At 39.6% G+C, this 26393-nt stretch overlaps 1 protein-coding gene across 1 annotated transcript; it reads left to right on the top strand.

Annotated features, from left to right (window-relative positions):
* The first annotated feature begins 485 nt into the window (after positions 1 to 485).
* On the top strand, positions 486 to 25950 carry IL21 (interleukin 21). Its single transcript, XM_066574820.1, has 5 exons — positions 486 to 596; positions 689 to 724; positions 11310 to 11453; positions 14171 to 14248; positions 25813 to 25950. Exons 1-5 carry the CDS (start codon positions 486 to 488, stop codon positions 25948 to 25950), a joined length of 507 nt encoding a protein of 168 aa, XP_066430917.1.
* Positions 25951 to 26393: the final 443 nt, after the last annotated feature.

Consider the following 26393-nt stretch of genomic DNA (forward strand, 5'->3'; position numbering starts at 1 on the left):
AACTGTTGCACAGTACTGTATATATATATATACATATATGAAGAGCATGACATTGCAGCAGTATGAATGAAATCTCTTAATGTACCTGTCTTCACCTAATATTACACTTAAACAGCACATGAAATGTCACACAAGTATTGTGGAAATTAATCATCTTAACCTACCCAGACCTGAGTTAGGTGAATTTCTATGTCTGTGTGTATGTTGGAATTCACAATTGGTGTTCTTTTTCCCTGCCCATTCATTAGCTTCTGTCTCCGCCCACCACCCCCACATATGAATAGACGTACAGATAGCCAGTGGAAAAGAAAAACAATTACTCATTCATCCATTCTGCAAAGCTTTCCACGAGAAATGGGTGGGACCTACGATTCTGTCAATAGCAAATAAAATGGTATGTAGTCAATATGTGACCATTCAAAGTTCAATTTTGAGTGAAGATCAGAAGAGTTTTCAGAGACATGGGGAAAGTGTTATTATACGGCATGTGTTTACTAGCATTAACCTCTCTCTTACATGCAGCTTTACCGAGCAGTGCAAGGTGTCACGAAATTCAGAAAGCGGCAGATAAGATCTGTCAAATTGCAAATAAAACCGTAAGTATGAACTTCGAATGATATTTTTACTAGTACTTTGATGCCATGAATGTGCAAATCTAATGCCAAATTACGTGTTTTTGTGTCTCTAGCACCCACATTCCTTTCATGTACCAGTCGATGTGCAGGTAAGATATATTTAAGAATTCAATCCCAAATTATAGTTATTACTGATGTTTTCACCTACATACCTAAATGTAATAGAAGTGCCTATTCTGTGGGTGGTGGTAATACTAATGTTATAGCCTTCATCCTAGTCATAGTTGTCATCTAATTGTACCATAATTTATGTTATTCACAATTAATATTCCCTTGTTGGAAAATGTATCAATAGTTCTAGTTTTAGGATTAAAAGTAGTTTTTGAAATCCCCCAAAAGTCAAAGATTCAATATGCTTTATTGAGAACAACCAATGTTGGGTTTCCAGAACAAGGACAGCCTTTTATATCAGTATCTCAAAATATTAAGCTTATACTTATCTTCAAAACTTGAGTGCCTATTGTAGTCATATATTGAATATTAACCCTTTCTATAATTCTATAGGGTTTCTAGTGAAAATAATATTTTAGATTCTTTTTAAATTCTTTAAGTAATTTTACTAGACCATGAGTCACCACAATAAGCCTCCACCCCACCTACATAGTTAAAGCAAGTCAAAAGTGCTTGTCCTTCGATTATGCTTTTCAAGAATAGATGTCCAGATAAAATGGAAGAAAATGTGAAATTTTTAACTTTAAATGGCTGGCAGGATTTCATAATCTGAGATTCCATTTTAAATAATTAAAAGATTTTATTTTAGACAAAAGAAATATAACAAAAAACGTCCAATTAATATGAAATAATATAACAAATAATATGTAATTGCTGTCAAAGTAATTGAAAAACCTATTAACATATAGTACAGTATTCCAAAGACATCAGGCCCCAAAACTTACCTTTTCAGGCGGAAAATGCATTTTTCAATATAGTTAAAGACTTTGCCCCAGCTTAAAGTAGAGCAATATGCTACATATAGAGAACACTCTAGTTCAGACACTGCTTATAGTGATGACACACAAAACAAAACAGAAATGTGTGTAATGACTAATACAGTTTTCTCGCAGTCACATGCAATAAACACAACCGCAAACGCCAACCATGTGCATAAGAAGCTCTCTTTTTTTTAACAAGAGGATATTCAAATAGGATTTTAGAGATGCGTACGTTAACCACAAAGCATGAAACTCATTGCTCTAGTGATATATAGCATGACTAAACACACTGATGTGTACAGAGGGGTTTCTGAGGGTGCACATTTGTCTACAGCTCATAATTTATCGTAATAACACATAAGATTTGTAATTGTATGATTAAAAAATGGAAATTCAAGAATAAAAGTACCATAGACAAAAGCGGGCAGGCTCCTATAAATACCCAATACAGCCCTAATTTATTTAGTTGATCTGGTTGCTTTTTTCCAAGTAAATGATCCCCTTTTTGCTGACAATGGTTGATAGAGTTATCTTCTAAATAGACGAATGTTTGAAATGCAAGGTTTTTGGTACATACATAGATATATTAATAGGTGTCAGATAGGGTCTTAGGGTCATGTAGATTATATGCATTGGTATACTGTGGGCGCTACTGAAATTTTACAAAGATAGTGCATGACCACTATTGAGGCATATTGTCAGTGTGCTAAACAAGATATGATACTATAGGTCCTTTTACATGGGATGAATGTCGGGCAAACGATGCCTGACATTTGTCCTGTGTAAATGGGCCTTAAGTTTGTTTCTAGTATTTTATTATACAATAAAAGCTATAAATGGTTTATAATTAGTGAGGAATTCGGTTGTATATGAGGCTTACTATCTTATAAAGGAAGAGTTTATGAAATGTAAGATTTGTGGCACCACGGGGAGATTGAGAACTCAAAGTGGCCCTGGAAAAAATCTAAAAGTGGTCCCATTGACGGCATGGTAAAAAATTAGGTTGGTCATTAAGTAGATGCTAAATAAGCACACTTCAACAAGGATGCATTGGGAGAATGTGCCATAATGCATGGGTTATTGTTGGTGAGAAGGACACAGCAACAGAATCAAGCTTACTAAATAGATATGATACAAAAACAGAGCGTACTACAAACATACGATATCACAACCTAGCATACCACATAGATACGGTATGAGAAATAAACTTACTACATAGAACATTTATTTTAATGCAATCACTGAAATCTGCAGCTAATTCTACATAAAATTCTGCAACAAAGTCATGTGCAAATTTCATTTCAGAATTTTTGAGTAGAAATACAACAGATTTTTTACACTGTGTGTGCAACTAGCCTTACAGGTTTAGAAAACATGCCCCAAATATCTGAATGTCTTCACTTACAACAGTACTCCTTTACATACCCACAGCGGAATACAATAGGACATCTTAGAAAAGCACAGACACACTTTTAGAGTACATCCACAATGGGGGACACTTACGGTAAAAGTGGTGTACAAAAGTCGGAAATTGTGGTGCAAGTCCTGCTTGTGCAAAAAAATGTGACTTTTTGCAATCTACACCTGCTTAAACTACTTTTTAGAGAAAGTGTTGTGGCTTATTGAGAGGATTCATTAGCAGCCTGGCCCAACACCATAAACTGGTGTAAATTATACAACAAATCTTCCCCACTTCGTGGCTGGCATAGATTCCTGTATTGAAGTACAGACAGCCCAAGATGTGCCTAATGTATGAAGACACATGTGCCTCTTCATACATTAAAAACGCTTGGTACCATTTAAGAGGTATCATATCTACAAGAGTACATGGTTTCTCTTGCTCGGAACAATCACATTCTTCATACATTAGGCACATTCTGTGCCAGTGGGGATCATATTAAGACCAATGGTTTTAATAGGTGTTCGGCTATATGTCTTTATAGAGCCTCAAGTTTAGATCCTGGCCCATGGCTGTATGGGTTATTGTGTGTCTACATTATGGATGAGTTGCACACAGTGCACTTATTGATCTGTATGGCTTTAGTATGTACATATCTCCATACAATGCAGATTGTCAGTACTTTTTGTGATTTCTTACTCTTGGAAGGTCCCTTAGAATAGTCTATAGTTGTATAAAATTGTACATAAATACTTCACTTTAGTATCATTCATACCACCATAACAATATGAGACATAGTAATGAAACTTTTTAAGGAGAAACTATCTAGTAACCTAAGAAAGGGGGATTGGAAACTGACTGAATTGGAGATCATGAATGAAAGGGGGATCCACACCAAGAGTTAGAGATTGAGACCCAATTGGAGACTGAGGATGAGAGAGAAACTACTAGAGTCAAACGGAGAGATACCCTCCCATCATTACTAAAAGTATTAATGATTTCCTGATTCAATAGTTTTTGAATGACTCTTTATAGTCAATGTGCTTACTTGACTGAACCAACTCTATCAGTCCACAGTACCCCAACTTGACCCCAAAAAATAAGAAAGGTTAGTCAGCATTATTTGCTCTAGACTATTATATACAATTATGTGCCAGATCTACTGTTTACTAGTTTAATAGAACTGTCAAACAGGTCCATCAGACAGGGTATTCAGTTGGCATCTAATGGCATACTTCTGCAATATCTACTTATAGTTCCATAGCAAATAGTTATTTTATTTATAGTAACTGCACATGTATAGCAATTCTGTATCTGTCTTGTAAATACAAGGGTGCTTTCACATCTGCAGCAGGGATTCCACCCTCCTGCTCTGTATTGTCTCTGGAAGGAACCTAACAGTGTCGGGTGGACCCCATTGACTATAATGGGGTCTTTCTGCTTTCCTCTCAGCTGAATGGCTTTTGGATGGAATAAAAAAAAGTGCTGCATGCCCTCCGGCTGGAGGTTCTGATGCAGATATGAAACCCCCCTTAATTCTTCAAGCATAGTGTCTATGCATATGAACATAAGAAATTATTTGCATCTTTCATCAAATCTTATGAAATAAGCACATTTTTTAGGCATTGTTAAATGTAAAGGATACGTGCATTTTGCAACAATTGATTTACTGCTCCAATGTATGTAAAATAGAAGCGGAAGAAACTGTTCAAACAGTCTTGGTTAAAAATATCCTACTGTTTTGTGTATACGGCTCCTATGGAGTTCTAGGTGTGTCTATAGTTAAGTCAAACTGTAAAACAATGTTGCAGAATCACAAATAGCCTTCAGGGCTCGTTCACACGAGCGCTGTGGGCGCGCAGTATAGCCGCGAACAGAAAGCACTTTTATAGGAACCAATGGTTTCTTATAGAAGTGTTCACATGAAAGAACGTTAGACGTGCTAAATTCGTGCACCTAACAAAGATAGGGCATGCAATTGCAAGGTCGCATCTAAGCTCTGCAGTGCGCACAAAGATAGGACCTGACCTATTTTTGGTGCGAGCTTTCCATAGACACCTATGGGGGCTGGAAAGCATGCACCATGCACCTCGGATCATGTGAACGGGCTAATTTAACTAACTTGAATTAACCCGTTCAAGCGATCTTTAGTGCAGTATAGCCGCGATTTTTGCACACGGCTATACTGTGCGCCCACAGCGCTCATGTGAACAAGCCCTTAATCTGAGAAGGCTTTCACTTTTAGACATTTATATTGGTACTATGGGTCTTTTTTATCAAGAAACATAGGTCTACCTAAAAGAATGTCAATCAAGAGGTATTAATGGCAAATCATAGGATATGCCATAGCCTGATCAGTTGGGGTCTGATCTTTTTTGCAACTTGCACTGATGCAAGAACATAGGATCCAAGGGACAGTGTCATTCCAGTTAGTCCCTTGTGCAGTGTAATGCTGCACTGCGATTGGGGCTGTGCTTCAGTTTCCTGCACAGCAAGGGAGGACGGTGGGTGAAGAAACAGTTTAAAAGAGCAGCAGCATTTATCTAGTGCTATGGATACTTCATTCATTCACAGGATCAGTTGAGGTAACGTCAGTCAGTCTCCTAATACCAACACTTCCTATCAGAGGTGTAACTTAAAGGGGTTGTCCCGAGGCAGCAAGTGGGTCTGTACACTTCTGCATGGCCATAATAATGCACTTTGTAATGTACATTGTGCATTAATTATGAGCCATGCAGAAGTTATAAAAAGTTTTATACTTACCTGTTCCGTTGCTGGCGTCCTCGTCTCCATGGTGCCGACTAATTTTCGCCCTCCGATGGCCAAATTAGCCGCGCTTGCGCAGTCCGGGTCTTCTGCAGTCTTCTATGGGGCTCCGTGTAGCTCCGTGTAGCTCCGCCCCGTCACGTGCCGATTCCAGCCAATCAGGAGGCTGGAATCGGCAATGGACCGCACAGAAGAGCTGCGGTCCACGGAGGAAGAGGCCATCTTCAGCGGTGAGTAGAGAAGTCACCGGAGCGCGGGGATTCAGGTAAGCGCTCCGGTGAGCTTTCTTTACCTCCCTGCATCGGGGTTGTCTCGCGCCGAACGGGGGGGGGGTTGAAAAAAAAAAAAACCCGTTTCGGCGCGGGACAACCCCTTTAAAGCTGCTGGGCCCCAGTGCAAAATCTGGAGCTGGGCCCCCAACTATAAACCTTCATTGATAGTACTGGTTTGCAATATGGGGAAGAGAGACTTTATGAGCCCCCTAGGGCTCCTGGGCACAGGTGCGACCGCACCCGCTGCCCCCCCTATACTCATGCACGTGCTTCTTACTGTCTGAAAAACCTCTGATAGTCTTTAAATAGTGTTTTTTTTAGAATCACCCCATTTACAAGAATCTTTTCGGGCTAAACCAATGTTAAATTTAACAGCAGTTCTTGAATAAATCCTCAACATTATATATTATTTTAAGGACCACATTTATATTTTAAATGTAATTTTGTGAGATGCTGTTTAAAGCACAAAAGGAAAAAAAACATGCATATGACTCACGTATTTAGTGGTTTATACTGTTCACTTTTGATTTCCTTAGTGCTTTCTCTGCTGATGATATATTGGTCAACAACAGGAGGTACTTAGTGCTTAGCTTTCGACTCTTTCAATATTCCCATAGAGCATTGTACTTTCATATGGCTCCATCAGCTATTTTTTGCTTGTTTGGTATGCTTTGAATATAGCAGATGCTGGTTCAAGTGGAAATATATGCCATGATGCACATATTTCCATCTCAGTTACTGTAAAATTATCTCATAAAACAGAACTTGTGGTTTTTTAAGGACTTTACAACTTTCTTAGCGTTAACGTTCACCAGAGAATGCAAATGAAATAACTAAAAAAGTTCACCTGTCAACATCTGACTGAATACTAATGGTTAATTAGTATTAACTAGAGGTTAATCTTGATAAGTAAAACAAATCATGTCATATTTGAAAATCTTGGAGGTTCAGCATTAAGTGAGCTGAAGTACGACATCAGGCAAATTACTTAGCTTTACATTTTATGTATGTTAAACAGGTCCAGCGCTACTCCGTCCCTTTCCCCAGGCTCAATTTTTTAATCAAAAAAGTATGTTTTTTTCTGTAGGGCAAATCTTTCTGTACACTTATGAAAAAAAGTATGTTATTGAGTTCTATTAAGAAAAATGAGTACATATCACATATACTTTTTTTTACATAAGCAAAAGTATGAAGGCCTATGCTGAAAAAAAGATTAATGGCCTTTTCTACACAAAAAAAGTAATTCAAAAGGGCCCACATTGGTACATGCTTAGGGCTTATTCAGACGGGCGTATATCGGTTGAGTTTTCACACCTGGCCGATATACACTGTCCCTCTCTGCAAGGGGAGGAGGCGGGATGGGAGGGGTGCTAGTGCACTGAGCTCCTGCCCCCTATCCGCCCCTTGCCACTGTTTGCAATGGGAGGGGCGGGGCAGAGGTAAGCTCTGCTCTGTCCCGCCCACCTCTTGCTCACTGCGGACAAGGTGGGAGGAAGGGATGGGAGCTCAGCTCCACCCTCATCCCGCCCAATCCCATTGCAAACTGCTCGAAGGGGAGGAGAGAGGCAGAGAGACGGTGAGAGGGAGGGAAGGGGGGGACTGCTCAGATGGAAGTGTATATCGGCCGATATACGCTCGTGTAAATAAGCCCTAAGCCTGTGGACAACAAATGTGTACTACGTGAATGCAATTCTATATATTTTTGAAAATAAAAAGTCTGAAAAGCTTTTAAAAAATTGTTTGAAAGGGGGCTTATCTTATTGAGACTCATTTGCCTCCGTTAATTTCTGACAGCCACCTGATACTCTTGATTTCCTCATTGGTATTTTATTACCATCCATGCACTGACTTCCTGCTCGCATGTGGTGAGCTTCTGCTTATTAACAGTAGATAATTTTAGCAAGAATAACTGAAGTGTAAAGCATGGATAAAAAAATACAGCAATCTGTGCCTTTGATGAGACAGAAAGTGAATTTAAAAGCGTTATCCAAGACTTTTTGGATTTTTTTCATTGATGATTGGTGAGGTCTGATGCTCCCAAATCCCCGACAATCAGCTGATTCTCATTCAATTACATGGGAGCTAATCTGCAATACCAACGCCGACTGCTGGGCTATGGCCAGTACAATCTGCTTCCTGTAGCTGATTAATAGGGATCCCGAGTGGCAGATCCCGCTGATCATCCATTCCAATCAATAGGAAAAAAATCCAAAAAGTCATAGACAACTCCAGTCACTGTGGATTCCACTTAGATAGTGCATGTAAGCTGCAACCAATGATCATAGCTTTACACTAAGCGTATTTTCACATGGTATCATATTTTGTGCTGCAATTGTCACATAATCGTGACAAAATGGGGTAGTTTTTGCAAAATCACTGCAAAGCCACAATATATTAGCACCCTGTGAATATACCTACGTGGAGCTGAGATAATAAGCAATCAACCAAGTAATACCAAAGATGATTGATACTGTTCCATTTTAAATATTGTAATCTCTGTAAGGACTACTTATCGTGTCTGTATATTATGTCTATAATCACAATATACACATTACCACCCTTTCCATGTTTCCTATTATGATCTTTTAACGATTTTTATGGGTAGCTAATTTTACTGAGAACTAAACATTTTGTATAGAAATTGGTTTTCTGTTTTAGCAGTTTCGTAGTTTTTTCCGCAGTGTGACTTAAACAGTCAAGGAAAGTCATAGCCATGACATCATAAGCAGTAAATGAACCTGCTTTCACTAGTTTCCTTAGTTAAAACTTCAATAGTTCCACCTGCTGTAAAAAAAAAGGGAAAAGGAAGTATAAAAAAGTGCTGCTATAGACAATGTAAGGGGACGGTGATAATAACCCGTGTCACATTATATTTTATGGTTATTTATTTATTATTTATTTTTCACTGGTTTAATCATTTTTATTTGGATGAGTTTAAGAGCAATATGTGTAAATGGTCCTCTAGTTTTGTGAATGTCTACCTGTATGCCCCTAATAGGGAATGTAGATATGCACATTGATCTTTCATTTAGATCAATTAGTTGAAACAGAGAGATTTAGGGCTCCTTCACACAGACTTTTTTTTCTGAATTTACGGCATTTTTAATGCCATTTTTAACAGGTCTTTTTGCTGCTGTTTTTCATTTTGTGCATATGTTTTTGCATATCTAGAGTATACCATTTTTCCAAAACACTACTGCCCCCCAAAATGCTAGAAAAAATGTATAAAGTCAAAATGGTACATGAAGACTTTTCAGTATTTTACTGTAGATTTTAAGGTAACATCTGGCTGCACAGGCATATCCAATATATTTGAATCTAAATAAGTCTATGTAATTATATAGTTTTCTGTTTTATTATTTGAAGTCCTTTCCTTCCCAAAACCAGAGCTACATTATTAAATTGTGCTTGCCTGCAGGCACCACCAGGGCGAGCTTATTGGACCTATATGATTCTGTCTTCAGTAAGCTCCCCCTAGTGGTGGCTGTAGACAGACAGAATTGTAAGAAAGCAGAGTATTATGTGATAGAAGTAAGATTATTTTTTCAAACCACATTCAGAATATAAAATAATTACTTAAATTCTACTACCTATTCCTAATGTCTAGCTTCTCATCTTAGCTAACCTTGCCATTTCTCGTGAGAAAAAAAGTAAGCTATTTAATTGCTTCATATTTTATGGAGACCTTTTCTGTTTTGAAAGATATATGATGAAAGTGAGCTGGGTAAAACTATGTTCACATTAGCGCTTTTTTTATTACTGATCCAGTTTTACTAAAACTGGAAATCAGCAAACCGGAAGTGAAACAGAAGTTTCTTCAGTTTTTTTGGCAGATTTATAAAATGGAACCATCAGAAAAAAATGAGAAAATGCTTTCCACTTAACGTCCGCTTTTCGGCACTGAAAACACACCTGTTTTCTTCTCCTAAACATAAAGAGGTTTTTCTGCCCCTCTTAGGACACCTAAGTGGCAGTTGTTCAATGAATGTGGCTCAGTTGCCTTGCAGTGCTGGGGTTGTAGGTTCAAGTCTCATCGAGGACAGCATCTGAATTGACTTTGAAAAGCTCCATCCAGAGGTTGCCCTTGATCAAATTTAAACCTAAAACTGCAGTGCTGCGAGGCAATAGTGCTAATGACTGAGCTTCCTTGCTAGAATAAAGTGGAGGAGATGGAGGAAAATAAGAATAGATTGTTCTCCTTCTCCTGAGAAGGAGGAAGAAGTAATAGGTTTGGCGCTTGATGAACCAATCACAACCTGAACATCGCCCGCTAGGTGAGCATTGTTTTTTTTTCTCATGTAGTGCAGCTAGGGCTTATTTTCAGTGTAGGGCTTATATTTCAAGCCCCCCTCCCGAAAACCAGGGTAGGTCTTATTTTTGGAGATTCTAGGTTTATGTCTGATTATGGACAACATCTGTATGGAGTTTGTATGTTCTTTTTTTTTGTTTCTTCTTTTTTCTTCTCCTTCTCATCTGGAGAAGGGAGAAAGATGAAGAAGCATTAATGGTTCAGTCATTAGCACTACTGCCTTACAGAGTTGGAGTCTTAGGTTCAAAACTGACCAAGAACCACATATGTATGGAGTTTGTAGATTTTCTATACGCGTAGAGTTTGTGTGTATTTTTTGTTGCTCCTCTCCAAAGAATGAAGAACAAGAGTGGTGACTTGCAATGCTGCGGTCCTAGGTTTATATCTGACTAAGAACAACGTCTGTATGGAGTTTTTAGTGTTTTTTTGTGTTTATTCTTCTTGTTACATTCCTGCTCTGCTCTGCTCTAGAAAGAACAAGCACAGTGTTTCAATTGTTGGCACTGCTACCTTGCAGTGCTGGAATTCTAGGTTCAAATCTCATCATCACTACGATGCAGCAGATGTCTTAAGGGGAGTGAAAAACCTCCTGAGGTGCATGCTTAGAAATGAAAATAAATTGCTGATTTCATCCATCTCCCACTGACTACAATATCAGGAAAAACAGATCCAGGTTAATACCAATTGTGTAACTGGAAACAAAAGTGCAGCAGTCTTTGATTTTGTTCCAGTGTAAAAAAATGGAATCGAGACAGAAAATACAGAAATGGATTTAAAAGGAAGGCGTTTAGTTTCAATAAATTTCTGTATTGAAAAACTGAAATGCCTTCTTTCCGTTTTGATACTCCAACTACGGAACAACAAAATAGAAATGAAGACTGTAGTGTGAAAAGGCCCTAAATACATTTTTTGAGGTGTTTAGTTGTGTTTTGCTGTTGTGATTTTACTATGTAAACTATTCCATATTTCATATACTTTGTTTCTTCTCACTTTTAGGAAGAGTGCCTAGACACCGCAATAACATGCTTCCGATCACAAATTCCCAAGTTACACATAGCAACCGGCAAAAGCAAAGCAGCCATCAAAGAGTTTGGTAGCTGCATAAGAAAAATAAAGCTTAGTAATCCCCATGACCGTGAGGTAAGTTTTTTTCAAACAAAATACATAAGTGATTCAACTATTCTGAACTATAAGCACCAATATGAAGATGCAATACAATGGGGGAGATTTGCTAATGAACTTATGCCTGGTTTCTGACACATACAAATGTATGGGGGTAAAGTAGACAGGGCTTTAGCGGAGTGCTGAGTACCACTCAGGACTGGTGCACTTTTGTGCTCCAGGTAAGAGATACTGGTACCCTGCAAAAGTAGGTCACCTAATGTTTATATCCTGTAATATCCTTCCACTTTAGAAAGACATCTAGTCCCCTCTTAAACTCCTCAATGGATTTTTCCATCACCATGTCCTCAGGCAAAGAGTTCCTCAGTCTCACTGCTCTTACAGTAAATAACCCCCTTCTTTGTTGGTGATGAAACCTGCTTTCTTCTAGACGTAGAGGATGCCCCCTTGTTACTGTCGCAATCCTGGGTATAAACAGATTATTGGAGAGATCCTTGTATTGTCCTCTCATGTATTTATACATAGTTATTTGAGCGCCCCTCAGCCGTCTTTTTTCCATGGTGAATAATCCCAATTTTGATAGCCTATCCTGGTATTCCAGTCCCTTTATTCCATGTATTAGTTTAGTTGCCCTTCTTTAACCCCACTCAAGCGCTGCAACATCTTTCCTGAGCATGGGTGTCCAGAACTGCACACAGTATTCCATATGAGGCCTGACAAGTGCCTTATATAGTGGAAGAATAATGTTCTCGTCCCTTGCCCCTATACCTCTTTTAATATACCCCAAGCCTTTGTTTGCTTTTGCAGCAGCTGACTGGCATTGGTTGCTCCAGTTAAATCTACAATCCACTAGTACCCCCAGGTCTTTTTCCATATCATTTTTCCCTAGCTGTACCCCATTAAGTGTATATTGGTGACATCCGTTTCTCCTGCCCATGTGCATAACCTTACATTTATTAACATTGAACTTCATTTGCCATTTTTCTGCCCAAGCCCCCAGCTTATCTAGGTCCATTTGTAGCCGTACATTGTCCTCCGTTGCATTAATTATCTTATAATTTTGTATCATCTGCAAATATTGATATTTTGCTGTGCAGCCCCTCTATCAGGTCGTTGATAAATATATTGAACAGAATGGGGCCCAATACTGAACCCTGTGGCACCCCACTTGCGACGGTGGCCCAATCTGAGTACGCACCATTTATTACCACCCTCTGCTTTCTATATCTGAGCCAGTTCTTTACCCAGATACACACGTTTTCACCCAGACCGAGCTGCCTCATTTTGTATATCAACTGCGGCACAGTGTCAAATGCTTTAAAGAAGTCCAGATATACGAGATCAATAGACTCTCCCAGGTCCAGCCTAGAACTTAGTTCATCGTAGAAGCTGATCGTCTGACATGATCGACCCCTGATGAACTCATGCTGGTGAGGAGTTATTCCGTTGCTCTCCTTTAGGTATTCTAGGAGGGTGTCTGTCAGAAACCCCTTGAATATTTTTCCAGTTATTGAAGTGAGATTTACCGGCCTGCATCTACCAGACTCTCTTTTGGACCCCTTTTTGTATATTGGAACTACATTGGCAATGCGCCAATCTAGTGGTACATCCCAGGTTTTGATATTATCCATAAATATTAGAAATAGCGGCCTAGCTATCAAATCACTTAGTTCCCTTAGAACCCTTGGGTGTATTTCATCTGGGCCCGTCAATTTATCGATTTTAATCCTTTTTAACGGTCTCTGCACTTTCTCCTGTGTTAGGTGTATAATATTTTACGAGGGGTTTGTTTTATTCCTCTGCATCTAGTGTGACATTTCATTTTTGTTTATGAATACACTTGAAAAGAAACTATTTAATAGGTTTGCCTTCCCCCCATCGTCTTCTATGATTTCTCCTGCATTATTTGTAAAAGGGACAGTACTCTCAGTGCAAATACTTTTATTGTTAATATAACTGAAGAATAGTTTAGGGTTGTTTTTGCTCTCTTTGGTAATCAGTCTTTCTGCCTTCTCCTTAGCAATTTTAATCTTTTCTTTACATATTTTGTTTTTTTTCCTGTACGATTTTAGAGCTTCTTCGCTGCTTTCTTGTTTTAGTTAAACCCTTTCTTTTTTTCATTTATTGCCCTCTTACAGTCTTCTCGAGCCACATTGGTTTCCTTCTACTTGTAGTTCTTCTATTTTTAAAGGGTATGAACTGCTTACATGACGTGATTAGGATCTTTTTAAACTTTTCCCATTTGTTGTCTGTACTGATATTTTTGAGGGTATTGTCCCAGTTAATGTTACTGATAGTAGTTCTCAGCTGATCAAATTTTGCTTCACTAAAGTTTAGTTTATTTGTCGCTCCTTGATAAGGTTTCTTATTGTATGACAGCTGGAAATTAATTATATTGTGGTCACTGCTCACCAAGTGCCCCTCGACCTGCACCCCCATTATTCGGTCCAGTTTGTTAGTTAGTACTAAGTCCAGAGTGGCCCTCCCTCTAGTTGGCTCCTGCACAAGTTGGGTAAGGTAGTTATCTTTAATTGTTCTCAAGAAGTTATCACCCCTTTTGCTGAGCAGTTCTCTGTTCTGGGTCATAGAGAATGGTATCTTGCTAATAGGCTAATAGGCACATTAAACTCATAGAACTAATCAGATTACTGTATGTCTATTTTCCCATTGCTTTTCCATCACACAAATCATTTTTATGGTACAAACATAAATAGTTATTATTTCTTTTATTTCAGGGGTGCACTCCATGCTCTAAGTATGCCAAACAAAGCCCCGAAGAATTTCTGAATAAAATGAAGTTACTGTTGCAGGAGGTAAGCATAAGCGGATACTATAGTACAATGTGAATATCCATTTTCTGCTAGGTAGAGTATAATATTCATGCTGCCAGCCATAACATATATATATATATATATATTTATTCCTTTATTCACAGATAATAAGTCATAAACCTACAAATTAACTGCGGAGTTCTTACCTCACTTGGAGAAATGGAACGTCTGTCATTCAGCCATTAGCCTACAACATATAACTATGTGGAAAGAAAGGATCTGTCTTACTTACTCTTGCGTAATCCATGGATTTCATTCACCAGTTATTCATGTCAGGCGGCCAAACAAAGGTCACCAGGCCACTACTGTTCTAGTATACAATATTTCTTGGAGCCCATAAATATCAGGCTTATAGAATTCCAGTCCGGTATGTAAATTCTACATAGTCTGTTCAGGCCTGTATTCTTGTCCACAGGATACAGCCTTAATTAGAATACTTTTAACGTAATGTTTACTCGACATTGATTGTAATGTGAAGTGAAACTGGAGTTGTTCTTTAGCTTTGCAATTGACTGTGACAAATATGTATTAATGGTTAAATACTAACTTAAGGCCTCTCTACATGGAATGATTATCATTCAAAAAAATGGTTCAAACAAGCGAAGGTCAACCATAATTGTTCAATCTAAATGCAGCCCACTATGCAACCATCTATGAAGGATAAATCGTTTGCTTTTCATTCATTGTATACAGGCATAAAAATGTTTGTTGGCTTGCTCACTCATTGTTTGGTTTAAGTAATGATCGTTCAGTTCTTCTCATTCACTTATACAGCGAATGTGAACGACTGAACAATTCCTCATTTGAACGAGCCAACGATGTCTCTGGCCAAGCGAATGAGCGAACTCTGAGATTGTTTGCTCATTCAAACAATAATCATTTGGTGTAAACGGACCTTTATTCCTTTGCTTTTAATGCTTATAACATTTTGCAGTTGTTAATAAGCAAACACACAATTATGCAATGCAAATTTAGTAGCTGCCTATGGGCACAGTCATGTGTGGTAGACTGTATAGCTAACCTATTACTTTTCCTTTCAGAATACAATTCAGTCATCCCATAACACTATACTGTATTTAGCATATGTATGGGCCCATACATAGTGTAAATATAATTAAACAATATTACAAAAATTGGATTAGAGTAAAAGTTTTTCAGTCTGAAATGACTGAGAAGCATTATTTGTTCTTTTGCTCTACATTGACCCATTATGATAACTCTGTGCATATCTAGAGTTCATGTGAATACTGATTACTCATCTGTTTTCCCATAATCATTATTGTGGCAATCATGTGTATCCATTACTTTGGGGACACGATGCTGATAAGGTTGTTAATTCAGAGTGTTGCATTATATGTATGTAGGCTATAGGCTAATTATATAGGCTAGTGTTGTATTATATGTATATAGTCTAAAGGTTAATGTCAGAAAGATAAATAATGTTGATGCATTAATACGTATATCTAAAGGCCATTTTACACGCAAAGATAATCGCTTAAATGGCAGAATGACTCAATGAACTGCAACATTTTTGCATAAAATTATATGTGCAGATAATAGCTTTAATCTTCTGCATTTTCCTCCACCAGTTGTTTGCTCAGCTGGGCGTGTTTTTATGGGACTGTTATCGCTTAAACACATGCCCAGCTGAGCAAACATCTGGCCTGCAGATTCCAATGTTCTCCTCCTGGCAGAGTAAACGGTGTACTCATTATGTTTTTAAAGCAAACACAATGAGTACACTGTTAAGAAAATCTTTTGAAGTGCCAAGAGATGGTTTTTATGCAAGCTAAAAACCAGCTCTAAGCAACAATTGAGCAAATAGTGCATTGCTGCATTCGTTTACATGTAACGATTATTGCTCACTTTTGGACGTTTGAACGAATTTTAGTGGTAATCGTTGCGTGTAGAAGGAGGGCTTGGAGCCTTTCAAGCATAAACCATTTAACTGTTTCTCAAATATAATAAGCCCAAGTGCAGATGAGAGGGTTGTAGCCCACAAAAAAATTTCACTTAAAGGAACACTTCTGGTAAAATATATACAATTGTATGCAATTTAAACATAATGCAGGAAGTGAGGGCGAAGCGTGACACAAGGATTGAAAGAGCATCACAAGCAGAGTCCCCGTGTCATACTAAGCCCTCAGGTCCTGCACCTGACAATAACAAACTTTTGCCTAGCATATTCCTTTAACTACAAACATGAAAGCAAAAGCAAAACTCTGCTAGCAAAGAAACTACTCTGGAGTTGAATAACTTTGGGATTTAGGTGCTAGAGGGCTAGTTCTTAAAACACATTCCAAAACATTCCTCAGGTTTATTTAAAGTGGAGGCTTCATGGTAAATTATTACTAACAGTTAACTCAGTTCCCAAAACTTTGAAAAGGGATTGTCTATAGTGTGGCAATCACCTCAATCTATTAACCCTTTCCAAACCAATTTGTATCCAGATTTTCCTAGGGGGCTTAGTCTTTTTCTGCCGTTACACAAAGGCGCTATATGCTGGTTAAAGCCAGTACTGCATGAGGGGACACGTTGGATAGGCTCTGACAGCAGAGAGGCTAGCAATATACAGTAAGAGAACCCAGACGGACATCTTCCAACATCAGAGCTGTACAGCCTTAAATCATAAGGTCTTTAGACGTCAGACAGTGGATTGGAAAGGGTTAAACAGTATCTAGATTAAGTCAACATTACTTAGTTTCTGTCAGCTTTTTTTTCATTTCCAATATCTGGTAACAGTTTCTTCCAATTCTGTAGGAAAACACAACATATTTATGTTTTATTAAAGTATTTAAATTATTTAATCTAATTTATTTAAGTGTAGTTTGGTTTAGTATTATAGCCTCGTTCTAGTTGGGCCTTCATTTTGACTTTTTTTTTCACTTTTTCTGTTTTTCAAATGTCAATGTATTAAATTAATGGCATTAGGGTGCATTCACATTTCCATATGAAAATTCCACTCAAGCTTGTATGCGCAATAAAATTTTTTATTTTTTTACAATTTGTTCTGTTTTTAATTCTGTATTTTGTTCTGCATCAGTTATAAATTGTCCATTTGTCATCCGTTTTAGTTCCATTTCTTGTTATCTTTTTTGCAACTTTTGTAATGTGTCAGAAATACAGATGTACAAAAACAAGATAGATACATGTGAACGTTGCAAAAGGGGAACATGGGCTTTTAAATTCAACTCTTTGACATCTAAAAAAAGTACCAGAGTGGATCTGTTGGAATACGATGCATATTGAAAAAAACACCATGTGCATCAAAAAGTGCACGTATAAAAAACTGTAATGTGAATTAAACCACTTAAATGTATTGCCACTATTTTTTTCAATGAGAAAAAAATGAACACAGATCTGTAATACAGACGTACGAATGAGAGCTCTTAGTGCTGTACAATGCCGTTTTTTCTTCCTCCTATGGAGGTTAATGGTTTGAAATGCAAAACTATATAATTATTCATAAATTACAATAGTAGACATTGTAAATTTGCCTATGAAATACTGAATCTGAGAAAAATATATGGGAATGTGTTAATTTGTATGAATTCACAGTAAGTGTATTGTTATTGTTGCTTATACTTTTATTAACTCATTAAACAAATGTTATCAATATCTTGATGTCTCCATGTTATGAATTTTATTGCTCAAATCTATGTGAATGCACAGTGGGCATAAGCCAATTGAGAAGCTAATAATTAATAAACGTTGTTCAGTGGTTAACACTGTTGCCTTGCAGTGCTGGGATCCTGGGTTCAAATCCCACCAAAGACACCATCTGCATGGTGGTTGTATGTTCTTCCCATGTTTGCATGGGTTTCCTCCAAGTACTTCGGTTTTCCCCCACACTCCTAAAAACATACTATTGGTAAACTTGGAGCCCCATTTGGGACATCAATTGATGTACAGTGCTGCAGAATAAGTATTAGAGATGAGCGAGCATACTCGCTAAGGCAAACTACTCGAGCGAGTAGTGCCTTACTCGAGTATCTGCCCGCTCGTCTCTAAAGATTCGGCTGCCGGCACGGGTGAGAGGTGAGTTGCGGCGGTGAGCGGGGGGAGAGAGAAATCTCCCCTCCATTTCTCCCTGCTCTCCCCCGCCGCTCGCCGTCCCCCCCGGCGGCAGCCGAATCTTTAGAGACGAGCGGGCAGGTACTTGAATACCCGTTCGAGTAGTTTGCCTTAGCGAGTACGCTCGCTCGTCTCTAATAAGTATGCTATATAAATGTGTAAAATAAATAAATAATACATGTCTGAAGCCACCATTTCACCTTGATGTCTAGGGGGTCTATAAAGAAGCAAGACTGTAAAAGGGCCTTAGTAGACCCTCCAGGAGACAGAATAGATTTTCAGGGATCATAAGTATAAAGAATATAAAATTTAAAGTTACTAGTCCACCGGACACTATAGAAGTTGTATGGTGACAAGACACCACAGATCTGAAAGTCCAGGGCAGTAGCACGATGCAGAAGATAATAAAATACCTTTTTATTCCTCCATTAAAGCATGGTTGCGACATTTCGACCTTTGATGTAATTAGGTCTTTATTAGAGATCAATTCACTGTAACAGGAAGGTTCTTTTTACTTAAATATCCAACTAGTCACCGAAAAGAACTTTACTAAGATATAAAATAATAACCTTTATTAAGTCATTTAAAAAACTTGTAAGTGAAATAAAAGAAGTCATACGACTCCACCAGCAACAAACTTGGGGATATGCTGGCACCCACAACCAGAGGGAAAGAAAGTTTTATTTATATTAACTGACCCTCCAACTTGATTAGATATATCATATGTCCATAGTAGGTATAATTGAAAAATATATGCTCCAGCCCTCATTTACGGGGCACTTTACAAAGTTTCAAGATGCGAACCACTGGATGAGATTGACCCAGGATGGCCAGGGTCAAAAGCTCCCAATGATAAATTTACGTGGTAAAGCCTGCTACTACCCACATTTACGGGGCGATTCAACTAGACAAGTGTGCTCCTGCCCACATTTACGGGGCTAATTAGTCAGTAAGTGTCTGTATTGATGATGACAGAATAATCCACTGGGTGAGATTGACCCAAATGTTAAGGGTCAATAATCTATAATTGGGAGTTATTGACCCTTAACATTTGGGTCAATCTCACCCAGTGGATTATTCTGTCTTCATCAATACAGACACTTACTGACTAATTAGCCCCGTAAATGTGGGCAGGAGCACACTTGTCTAGTTGAATCGCCCCGTAAATGTGGGTAGTAGCAGGCTTTACCACGTAAATTTATCATTGGGAGCTTTTGACCCTGGCCATCCTGGGTCAATCTCATCCAGTGGTTCGCATCTTGAAACTCTGTTTTCATTAATACAGTTTTTCACTTTGTAAAGTGCCCCGTAAATGAGGGCTGGAGCATATATTTTTGTCTGAACTTACCTTTTGAGTCTTCTACCTTGACTCTCTTTGAGTGAATTACACCAAGACCAATTTTGTGATTGTGCGGTCTTATCTAGCACAATATTGGTGTGAATAAGCCCCCTCTGTTGAGGGTTGGAGCAAGAAAGTGTATTCAATATGTCAATCAGTTGATGGTCCATTCCCAACTGATTTGATAGTGCCCATCCTGATGAAATAGTGTACTTTGTTGGCACTAAAGGAAACGCGTCGATGGATGTGATGTTTGTCTAATCAAGCTCTGGCGATTAGTGGTATCAGATATAAAAGTGAAGAAATTGCTCCATAGAGTTATCTGGTTCAATTATACCTACTATGGACATATGATATATCTAATCAAGTTGGAGGGTCAGTTAATATAAATAAAACTTTCTTTCCCTCTGGTTGTGGGTGCCAGCATATCCCCAAGTTTGTTGCTGGTGGAGTCGTATGACTTCTTTTATTTCACTTACAAGTTTTTTAAATGACTTAATAAAGGTTATTATTTTATATCTTAGTAAAGTTCTTTTCGGTGACTAGTTTATTCGAGATCACGCTCGTTTAAGGCTGATGCTCGAGAGAGCATCGGTCTTTTCGAGTAACTGCTTAGTCATCTGAGCACCATGCGGGGGGGGGGGGGGGGGGGAGAGATCTCTCTCACTCTCCCCCCCCCCCCTGTATGGTGCTTGGACGAGTAAGCAGTAACTTGAAAAGACCGATGCTCTCTCGAGCATCAGCCTTAAACGAGCGTGCTCTCTCTTATCTCTAGTCTTTATCAAGCATAGCACACCATCACAATTCAAGGTATATATATCGTGTGTACAAAACTTTAGCCAATAGCCATCTGCACAATACAGCTGAACATACTAAACATAATTGTATACTTCACATGTTACAAACATATATAATTATCCCACATGTGTATGGACTAGAGATGAGCAAGCACGCTCGGTTAAGGCAATTACTCGAGCAAGCATCAGTCTTTTTAAGAACTTGCATACTCGTCCGAGAAAATTCGGGGGGCGGCGGAGGGGAGAGTGAGAGACATCCCTCTCTCTCTCTCCACCCCTCCCCCCCCCCCCCGCTCACCCCCGCAGTCCCCCGAATTTTCAAAAAGACTGATGCTCGCTCGAGTAATTGCCTTAACCGAGCCTGCTCGCTCATCTCTAGTATGGACCATACACATGTAGGGTAATTATGTATGTCTGTAACATGTGAAGTATGCAATTCTAATTAGTATGTTCAGCTGTATTGTGCAGATGGCTATTGGATAAAGTTTTGTACACATGATATATATACCATTGATTGTGATAGTGTGCTATGCTTGATAAAGACCTAATAACATCAAAGGTCAAAACGTTGCAACCATGTTTTAATGGAGGAATAAAGAGGTATTTTATTATTTTCTGCATCGTGCTGCTTTCGTGGACTTTCTATGGAACCATAAGTCCAGGTTCCCCCTTCCATGGGCTTTGCATCATCGGATCCTGCCCTAATTGGGAATAGGTGAGTGCTGCTGGTACAAAATCTCTTTTGTGATACAGATTATCGGCAAGAATGGTGTGCACAAGGAGTACCTTCAATCCACACCAGGGCTTCAGCTAGGGAGGAGAAAATTGCAAGTTGGGACCATTCATCAGTCTTATTTAGTGGGATACATACTGTACCTGTAACCCCTTTCCCTCTATTTGCTAAATTGAGTGTGCTGTTTTTGGATTGTAGAGAGCAGATAGAAGAGAAAACTGTTGACAGCTCACACATCCAACCCAAAGATTCCCAGACTAGTGGAGAAAGCTACACTTCTCTTTATTTATTGATACCCAGCAGAAAGAACAAGTTCCGTGGCACAAAGACCCCATACTCAGCTTAGCTGGTGGGGGGGGGGGGGCACACTGTTCTTGTATAGGGTGCCTGATTGCACAGTGTGTCCTTTTTAACCCCTTAATGATGCGGCCCCCTTTTTTTTCTCATTTTCGTTTTTTCCTCCCCCCTTTAAAAAAATTGTAACTCCTTTATTTATCCATCAATGTCGCTGTATGTGGGCTTGTTTTTTGCGGGGCGAGTTGCATTTTTCAATGGTACTATTTAATGTACCCTATAATGTACTGAAAAACTTTTACAAAATTCTAAGTGGAGTAAAATGAAAAAAAACCCAACATTCCACCATCTTTCAGTGCGTCTTGTTTCTACGGCGCACAAACTGCAACAAAAACTACATGATAACTTTATTCTATGGGTCAGCACGATTGCTACGACACCAAACTTGTATAGCTTTTTTTTTACTGTACTACTTTTTCTTTTCATAGACATTGAATTTTTTAAAGTTATTTTTTGCCGCCATCTTCTTTTTTATTTTTCTGATGTCGTAGTTGTGCAAGGGCTCATGTTTTGCGAGACGTCCTGTATATTACGTCAGAATACATACAACTTTTTGATCGCTTTTAATTGCTTTTTTCCATTTATTCCAACTTTATTGCTCTCACTTTCACTTTTCTTTTAAGCCCCCTGGGGGACTACAACATGCGATGCTTTGATCGCTCCTGCAGTATGACGTCATGCTATAGCATGACGTCATACTGCAATTTGACAGGCAGCCTCGCAGATGGCTTGATAGGCAGTCTCCTAAGGCAGCCCTGGTGACCTTTTTAGAAGGCCCCCGGCTGCCATGACACTTGCATGGCTCCCCCTATCTCAGCGCGGGTGGGCTGTACGGGACCCCCGAACATCACTCGGGGGATTTAAATGCCGCTGTCAGGATTGACAGTGACATTTAAAGGATTAATAGCTGCAATCGGCCGCATGGCCAATTGCAGCTATTGCCCGCGGGTGTCAGCTGTAATAAACATCTAACGCCCACGCTGTATGAAGAGAGGTCGCCCCGCAACCTCTCTTCATACATACCCTGATGCTCCAGGACATAAATGTACATCCTGGAGCAGGAAGGGGTTAAAGAAGGAATTCTAATTGTTTTGATGTAGATGCATAGTGAAAATCATGGATTTCTTCCCCTGTTCCTTCCCAGATGAAAATAAGATCATTAATGTATCTCTTAAACAATCTGATGTTGCCAGACAACTTGTGTTGTGAATAGATAAAATTCTTGACTTCCCCTACATAAAGGTTTACGAAACTTGGAGCAAACCTTGCACCCATCACAATCCCATTTGCCTGTTTAAAAATTAAAAACTGAAAAAATTGTTCTCCAGGATAAAACAAATACCGTCTAAAATTTCTAAATTTTTGACTGGATGGACTGAGTCGTCATGTTCCAAAATGGAAGCTATTGTTTTGATACCTGGATCATGTGGAATATTGGAGTAAAGGGGCGTTATACTCAGGATGACCCAGTGATAGAACGGTAGCCACTCAATTTTATACAATATTTTCAAAAATAGAAGGTGTATCGTTGAGATAGGTGTCCATGTTACATTCGTGTGGGCAAATAAGCACAGGGCCCACACGAAGGTACCCAGACAGGGGTTAGGGACCACAAACAGAATTCAGACTGGATCTGCTGACAGAAAGACCAACTGGACAGAGAACTGCATATTCTGGACTGGACTGATGGACAGACATACATGACATAGGGACTGACAAATGACCAAAACACTTACCTTGCATACTTGTACAGATAAGCAGATGATATAGCTATAAAAGTACGAGGTATTGGTTCATATATTGGCCAAAATACTTAAGCCCGCAAGCCGCGATCAAGGCTCCTCATTGTCTTGTGGGTCCCTACACTAGAAAAACAACATGTACCAGAGGACCCTAATGGCCACCCTAGCCCAGATATGGCAAACAAACTCAGCAAGACAAAGCAGAGACAAACTGACAGAAAATAAACGTAAGAACGGACATGAATCAACAAGACACCAAACACACAGCAAGCTGCAACGGACAAGGATACATGCTTGCTCACCCTGGACACCAAACAGACACTGACAGGAGCTGGGTATATTTGTGAGCAAAGACCTGGGGGATTGGCTAGCAGGAGAACACAACATCAAGCCAGCACAAATCATTCCACACCTGTGGGACTGTGTTGCTAGAAACACTACTACTACAGGTCCCAGCAGCACAACCTAACAGTCCAAATCAATAACATATCTTTGAAATAAAATAACTGTATAGCGTGATAAGTTGCTGGTTATTGAGTTGATACTAGATTTTATTGGTCTACCTGGAGGATTACAACTCAAAGGAATATAGTAGTCATTGTCAGAGAGAATTCGCAATGTAAGTCTGACAGTTCTAGACTATTATGCTCCCACCCTTATCAGCATTTCTGATGATAAGATTATTACTATCCAGATAACTGATAATGAGTCTGGTCAATGTCAGGTGGATTGGTAGAATTGTGTTCTGATTGACTACCACTAGATTCTCTAATACTGCAGCCAACATGCTTCATACCCAAAGTCCTAGAAATGTCAGAAAACCCATGACGGGTGAAACAAGTATTGGAGTCAGAACTTCTGTCTAAATCCCCTTTCCTGTGGTCTGGTCTAGATCCCTGGGATCGTTTGAGCCAAAGTTTGATGTTACCTGTTGTGTAATTATTATGATCCCTTTGCAATTTGTTTAGTTTTTTGTTTTTTTTTCAAATATCTTTTTTTCTAGATTTAGCATTCTAGATAGAAGAATTCAATTATATCTAGTGAAGTCTGGGTGTGTGCAGAAATTCTCTAAATTATCCTTGGCCCGAGAAATACGATCCCCCCCGGGTGCTGCTCAATGCCTCTCTTTTTCTGTGAAGTAACAATAATAATTCCTTATTACTTGAGCTGTGTGGAATATCTTCCCAGTCTTTCTTGAAGGAATTGTCTTTGTTAAAGGGGTTCTGACACAAATAATGTTTTTATGCTTTAGCAGCCATTGTTCCCTGGTCTGCCTAATGGACCCAGGGAACCCATGGTTTAATGGCTGTTAAAGCATAAAAAGATAATACTTACCTGTTCTTCTGTTGTTGTTGACATCGGGGGGGTCATCTCCCAGCAGGCGCTGTTCCTCCTCTTCTGTCTGCACAAGCCGCGCCGCTCCGGGATCGCGCGCATGCGCAGTGGAGAGGTGCCCTCTGACAGGAGTCAGGACGGGCTGCGTCTCCACTGCGCATGCGCAGCACTCCGGAGTTCAGCAGGACGGACGGGCCGCCCACAGCAAGCACTGCTTGTGACGTGCTTTCTGTGGGCGGTCTGTCCGTTCACCTCGGAAGTGCCTGACGGACGGACCAGAGCAGGAAGCGGTCTTTTTGACCGCTCCTGCTCTGCTTTAAAGGCACAGAAGAAGATGCCGGCTGGAGGGGACATGCCTGGCGATCGGGCCAGGCCAGGCAAGGTGAGTACAATTTTTTTTTTTTGATGTCAGAACCCCTTTAAATGCTGGATAGGCTTAAGCCTTAGGCCCAGGGGCGTACCTAAAGGCTCAGGGGGCCGGGTGCAAAAGATCAGCTCGGGCCTTCCCCCCTGGGCCTCCACCCCACACTCCCCCGTACCCATACCTAACTCGTGCTACATACATGATCTGTCCCTTGGCGTAATCTTTCCAAACTTGACACATTTCCTGCACTACATGAAAATTTGTTTGTAGCCCCGCAGGCCACACATACACACACACACCGCTTTTTACTGCTATTAGCGTGGTGTCCCGAGATGAATAGATAGATAGCAGATGGATAGATAGATAAATAGATACATAGCAGATAGATAGATAGATAGGTAGATAGATAGATAGATAGATAGCAGATGGGGTCCGGACCACTTCTCCTCCATGTGACAACAGCAGAGGCAGACACTGCAGCTTCTGTTCAGCAGAAGGAAGGGGCAGCACATGATCACATGATCAGTCCCTGCCAGCCCATGTGACTGCCTCTCTCCTCCTCCCCCCTGCTCTTTCCTGCTTCCTCTGAGGTTGGCCGCTCTGCTTGCCACGTGATCTGTGCCGTGCGGCAGACAGAGCGGTTAACCGTTAATGCACTGAAAGTGCATATATGGATGGCGGAGGGTGGCCTCGGGGCCCCCTGAGCGCAAGGGCCGGGTCGCCACAGTGACCCCAGCGACCCCTGACGCTATGCCTATGCTTAGGCCCCTGGCAATATTAACTTCACAAATTTTTCTTTGAGTTACAGAACCTGAAGGAAAAAGTACAACATAACCTAGAATCCAGGTTTATTAACATCTACTTGAGTGAAGCGTCTTTGCTCCTACTTATTGAGAATTCCTGTATCCCTAAGGTGTTTCTGTTCCAGATGGTGCTTTTTCACTAAAGTGTTCCATGAGTCGTTCACTTTACTGGATCTTGTTGTTACAGTAATCCATATAATTCCTTATGTAACTGTTACTCAATGAGGAGGGCTGCTCAGCATTTTTATGTAACCTTCTGAAAGAGTAAAACCCCCAGATTAACAGCTGAGAATAGATCCCTGGGAAAAATAGGAATGGAATCAAAAGACATTGGACTGGATATTTAAAGAGGTGGAGCTACCACTGAATTATAAATTATGGAGATTTATTAACTTGCCGAAATTTGTAATAGAGGGATAATGGAAATGCTACCAATCCAGGAGGAAGGCCACATCCATTATATGAAAGCATAATTGTAGAAAGCAGATAGAAGAATAAACTGGTGATGGCACAAACTTCCAACTCAAAGATTCTGAGATTAGTGGAGAAAGTTCAACTTCCCTTTATTATTTGAAACCCGGCAGAA

Source organism: Eleutherodactylus coqui, chromosome 7 (genome assembly GCF_035609145.1).
Source record: "Eleutherodactylus coqui strain aEleCoq1 chromosome 7, aEleCoq1.hap1, whole genome shotgun sequence".
Lineage (NCBI taxonomy): Eukaryota > Metazoa > Chordata > Amphibia > Anura > Eleutherodactylidae > Eleutherodactylus > Eleutherodactylus coqui.